This window comes from Saccopteryx bilineata, chromosome 1 (genome assembly GCF_036850765.1).
Source record: "Saccopteryx bilineata isolate mSacBil1 chromosome 1, mSacBil1_pri_phased_curated, whole genome shotgun sequence".
NCBI lineage: Eukaryota > Metazoa > Chordata > Mammalia > Chiroptera > Emballonuridae > Saccopteryx > Saccopteryx bilineata.
Window position 1 is genome coordinate 396,066,540 of NC_089490.1, and position 6,000 is coordinate 396,072,539.

General features: G+C 45.9%; 1 protein-coding gene across 1 annotated transcript in view; it reads left to right on the plus strand.

Annotated features, from left to right (window-relative positions):
* The window catches only part of LOC136320889 (secretoglobin family 1D member 2-like), a 113,995-nt gene extending 107,995 nt beyond the window's left edge, over positions 1-6,000 (plus strand). Inside the window, exon 3 of the mRNA XM_066254032.1 lies at positions 5,949-6,000. Within this exon, the coding sequence (XP_066110129.1) occupies positions 5,949-5,984 (36 nt within the window). The 3' untranslated portion in view covers positions 5,985-6,000. The remainder of the gene's footprint in view (positions 1-5,948) is intronic.

Below are 6,000 nucleotides of genomic sequence, written 5' to 3' on the forward strand. Positions count from 1 at the left end.
CTGTAAAGGAGAAGTCGGGGTGCTAGCAATGTCTATTTTGACCAGGTCATTTGGTTCTGTCACATCAAAGGATGGCATCTTTTATTAATTAGTACAGAGGACTTGAAAACAGGCCTGGTGACCTGCCACATCTTTGTGGGCAGGATCAACAGGGCTCACTGGGTACAAATAACTTCAAGCTCTGCAGGCTGCTGAGTCCAGCTCTTAATTGCTCAGTGTTCTAGAGCTGAACTCAAAGCAAAGTCCACCATGAAGCCAGTGTCGTGTGTCTTGCTGGTCACTCTGGCCTTTTGCTGCCATGAGGGTGAGTATCATGTCTAATGTGAGTACCATCAGCCCGGGTAAGTACTTTCTCTCTACTAGGTGACTTATTAGGGGAGGGGGTGAGCAGATCAGAATCCAAACCTTTCCCACTACGTATGGACTAGCACCCTATAGCCGGGCTCATTGTATCAATCCCAATGCTCTGGAACTTTTTCAGACATCATAGCAGGCTCATTTTAAAGGTTCTTCATCGGAAGCCTCATCCCTGTCTGTGGTCTACGTGTCAGAGCAGCATGATGTAATGGAACTTGGTTGTGAGTCATGACTCAGCCACTCAGCAGGTCTGTGACCTTGAACAAATGCTTAATCTCTCCATGTCCCCTCTTGTTCTTGCTTTTCGCAGCTGCCGCCCAGAGTGGCTTTGACAGAGCAGGGAGATGCCGTGTGGCAGAGTGCAGCCCAAGGTCCCATCACATGTTCTGCTTTCCAGGGTCTTTTTTTTTTCCTCTTTAAGTGAGTGGAGGGGAGATAGTGAGACAGACTCCTCCACGTGTTCCTACCGAGATCTACATGGCAATCTGAGTCTGGGGCTGATGCTCAAATCAGCCACGCTAATTTCAGTACTCGAGTCTAACTCTTAGACCAGCAGTTCTCAACCTGTGGGTCGCGACCCTAGCGGGGTTTGAATGACCAAAAAACAGGGCGCAGGCATCCCCAAACTATGGTCCATGGGCCGCATACAACCCCCTGAGGCCATTTATCCGGCCCCCCACGCACTTCCGGAAGGGCCACCTCTTTCATTGGTGGTCAGTGAGAGGAGCACTGTATGTGGTGACCCTCCAATGGTCTAAGGGACAGTGAACTGGCCCTCTGTGTAAAAAGTTTGGGGACCCCTGGCAGCCATCGGAAAATACATATTTCTGATGTCTTTAGCCGCTGAAAAGCCGCGCTACTGTCTGCATCAGCGCTATTCAGCTTGAACGCACGCTGTTATGGACATGTGTTCCAAACTGAATGCCTGCGGTCATGCGCAGATGTGATTGCATCATCCGTCCGGGGCTAAGGGGCGGGGGAAGCAGGGGTGGAGGTGGGGGGGATGCTCCACAGTCCATAGCAGCGCGGCTGCTCCTCCATAGCAGCGCATTATGTGTGTCCGGCGCTTGCTGACGTCATCAGTGGGTGGGTGCAGCAAGCGTCGGAGGACAGAAGCCTAGGAGGTGGAGAGGCAAGAGGCGGAGAGCCAAGAGAGCCTGCGAGACAGCCTGCTGGTTTAAAAAAGGTTAATAATGTAAAAACAGTACACACACCATACACACAATACTGTGTAAGTGTAAGGTGCTTTGTGTGTAATCATTACACAGTACACAAAGCAGCTTACACTTACACAAAGCACCATACATTTACACAGTGTGAACTACATCGGTCTTATACTATAAGAGACCACTATAAGATGTAGTTCACACTGTTCCCCAATGTATAATTATCTCCCATATCTCCCACTATTTTCCCATATTCTGAATGAGGAAACTGCTGAAATCAGCTGTTTCCGGCATTGAATCCGCCTCCTATTGATTTCATTGGGAGTACAGTGGATTTTGTGGAAGAGAGCTCCCGAGAATCTCGGGTTACCACACAATCCGCCGCAGCCTCCTTTTGATTTCAATAAGAGGCGGAGAAATGACAGTTTCCGACACATTTCTTCCTCTCCTATTCAAGTCAATGGGAGGCAGCAGCAGATTCCACTCAAATATAGAGCATGTTGCTTAATTTTTTCATGCTAGAACTTTTCCTAGAGCAGAAAAATTCCAAAGGTGGAATCCACCACCCCCAATAGACTGAAAGAGGCCTCACACTGAGGAATCTGCTGTGCGGATTCTGCAGTGTAAAAGATCTGCCTCCTATTGAAGTCCATTAGTAATAAATATTTCTCAATATATAATTAAATATTGTTTTTGTGATTAATCACTATGTTCAAATTATGTTTGATTTGTAGCAATGAGAATACATAGTGTATACCAGGTATTTACATTCTGAATCTTAACTGTAGCAAAATTACAGTTATGAAGTAGCCACCAAAATTATTTTTTGGTTTGGGGTCACCGCAACATGAGGAACTGTATTGCAGGGTTATGGCATTGGAAAGGTTGAGAACCACTGTCTTAGACTAACAAGCTATCATCAGCCCTGTGGCTGACCACAAAGTAATCAAGCCACTGCAGCAGGATGGGAGAAAAAGGGAAGGGGGAGAGGGAGTGGTGGAGAAGCTGATGGTCACTTCTCCTGTGTGCCCTGACCATGAATTGAATCTTGGACAGGCATATGCCAGGCCAGCGCTCAATCACTGAGACAACTGACCAAGGATGCCAGGGTCATTTAGGTGCCACTTGAGTCCATGAATTCTGAACCCCTTGATTCAGAGTCACAGAATGTTCCACTTGAAAGGGCTTTAGCAGAGTTCTCAGTTCAGGAAGAGCTGGTGTTGTCTGAAGCTCTGATTGATCAATCTTCCCGTGGGCTCTGAGAACCGGCAGCCTTCAGCCTATTGACACGTGCTGCTCGTTCTCTAGGCATCCAGCCAGGATTTGGAGACCCAGTGACATTGTTCAGGCGGCAACTGCTGCTTTTCTGGGTTTGTTCTAGGCATTTGTCGAAGAATACTTTGGTGTGTCTTCACCCCTCGACACGGACCCAAGTCCTTTTGAGTCGTTCTCTTTCATCTGCCTTTCTGAACCTCCTCCTGTTTTGCCCTGCAGCCTCTGTTCTGACTCTCTCATCATCTCTGCATAGCTACTGTCTTATCTGGTCAGATCAGAGCCCAGTAGGGCACATTCTGGGCTGCAGTTGGTTGCAAAGACTTGGGGGAGGTGTGGAGAATCTAGACCAGAGAACATGGTTACTTTGTGTCTCAGCACAATCCCAGTGGGGTTGGTAGTAAGCCCCAGTTCCCACCTCCCACCTTCTCTAAGGAATTCTGTATGTTATTGCAGGACACAAGAGCCATCATGACATGTGCATAATTCCAGATGTGTGAAACTCAGAGAGTACTTTTTTCAGAAGTTTTTATAGCAGTCTTCATTCAATGATATAATCCTATAGTTTCACTTAGTTGCAAAGGAACATTTTTAACAATACATTTCCTCACTCCTCTCCAGATTTAGTCTTTTTTCTCTGACCGAGGCATGGCCAACATACAGCATGTAGGCCGGATTCTGCCCACGTAATGAGTTTATGCGGCCCACATTTAAATTTTTAATATTCTCCACTACTTCAAAATCTCAGCTACTCAGAAGCAGAATCATCTTTGATTATAGAAAATCAAGATATTTAAGAAGATAATGATATCGCAAAAAAGAATTGCATGTGTGACTAATCTATAGTTAACTTCCAATAATTGGTCGAATGGATTCGTGATACTTCTTTATTTAAAAAAAAGTTTTACTATAAAGATTTACAACTTTTGTACTTGTCTGTACTCGATAAGAACTGTTTGAGTTTAGCGGTGATGTGAAACCCACATTCTTTTAGGCAGAGTTTGCCAGTGCGCACCGAAGGTCAAACAATTCGTTATTTTTGTAGTCAAGTGTGCTGAATCAAGTGGCATTGTAGCACAGACAATAGCTGCAGTTGATGACTGAATACATGTCCAGGCTGCTTGTAAAATGAAATAATTGTTTTATTTGAGATATAACCCCTTCAAGCTCATTCTATTAATTAAATATTGTTTCAATTGATTGTGATACAGATTGGATATTTATACGGTATGTAATTATATTTTTATTAAAATACATTTTATTAAAATAATATTGTATATTAAAATTTTTTTCACTTATATTTATTCATAAAAAATTATATAATAAAATTTTGTTTACTTAAATAATTTGTTTTTATATTTAACATTTTTTAATATTAATATTTTGTATGGCCCAGGAAAAAAGTTTTCTTTCTAATCTTGCCCGGGGGCAAAAACTGTTGGCCATGCCTGTCTGACCTCTAGTAGCTCTGACTCTGCCACTCATTGACAGACTGATTACTAACATCTGCTTTCCCCCCATATCAGGAGTAAAGAAGGTGTCACTGTATTGGCAGGGAAACCTTAATTTTGAAATCTAGAGTGTGAATTTCAGAAAAGAAGGAGAGTCTTGGAAAGTGGTGGGTGTACTTTACAAAGAATAAATCTAAACTAGAAATTGGTCAACCTGCTTTCCAGACAGAGCTCTGCGGCCAGCTCTGGGATCTTGAGCGAGTCATTACTTCCAGGATATTGAATTGTCCTTGGCACAGTTATCAGACGTGACCATATTCCCCAGGGGTTCCAGTTTAGCTCTAAGGTCAGGAGCCATGGGAGAAAGCGACTTTCCTTAATTAATTGCATTCCTTTTTCTTTTGCTCCAGCAAATGCAGCAGTGTGTTCACCACTTGTTTCAGACCTGGCACGCTTCTTTTGGGAAACTCCCAGCAACTAACGTGCCAATCTTGAGAAATATAATGCACCTACAAAAGCATTTCAGGCTGTGCTAAAGTTAAAGGGCTGCATTGATCAAATGCCCGATGACAAAAGAATGAAGTTTATTGAGTCTTTGGTAATTTCTTTCTCCCTCTGCATAGAAGCTGCATCTCAGCTTCACAGCCAGGAGGGAGGTCAGGGTGCTGCTCAGGGTTGGCCAAGGTGGGTAGGCAGCAACCCCTCTGTGCACATCATACTGAGAGGCTCTGGACACAAGTCAATGAAAACATGACATCTGCTGAGCTGGACTAAGGCTGCACACAGTGCTGGGTATGTTCGTCCTTCTCAGGTCACCTCTCTGGGCACCAGGTTCCCCACAGTGTCCTGAGGAGAAGGACAGCCAGGCCCACAGGTGTGATGGGGCAGGGCCAGAGATGGTTGCCCCCGGCAGGACGGGCCCCTCACTCAGTGGCACAGTCCCTGGGACTCTCACGAAAAAACTGGGAAGGAAAAGGAGACACACAAGATGGAGAGAGCCAGCCCTCCCCTCTGCCAGCTCTCACAGAGCCGAGGCCACCCCTGTACCTCACCTGATGTTTCCTTGCCAGAGGGCCGCAACCCTCCCTGTGTCCTCTGCAGCCCCGTGTGGAGCTGAAACACTTCAATCATGTCCTCATGCAGAGATCACACAGATGTAAAGGTGTCTCTCAGCATGTCCGCCCTGGAATTAAGTCAGGTTTTTCATAAATGTCCTCACCAGCTGGATTCTCAGTGTGGGGAAGTCCGTGTGCCATGTTGGCAATGCCCACTCCTGGAGGTGGGACATCTGCAAGAAGAATGGCCCATGTCCCCTCTAGCCCTGGCCTGGTCCCTCAGCCCTGTGTCCCCATTTAGTTACAAGTGGAGTCCCCTTCCTGGGACTCAGAGAAAGGACACCGGGCTGCTTTGCCCAAGTCCTGAGCCTCCTCCTCGCTCCACTGTAGACCCGAGCCCATCTCTGGGGACACGCAGGGTTTATCTGCGGGGTGTGGACATGGTTCTCTCCTGACTCGCACGGTCTGTGCAGACTGGACCAGGACTATTGAATTCCCCACATGCACGGCTACCTGCCTGGTGCCTCCACTTCCCTTTGCTGGTTGCAGTTTCTTCCACATCTGGGCTGTGAACAACAGTCTGTGTTAACATGTCTTTTTCAGGGGATTCAGGACTGATGTTTCTTTTCTTTCTTTTTCTATTTCAGAACATTGTAGTGAATGAATGTAACAGAGAGATGTAACAATCTTCCATGCGAG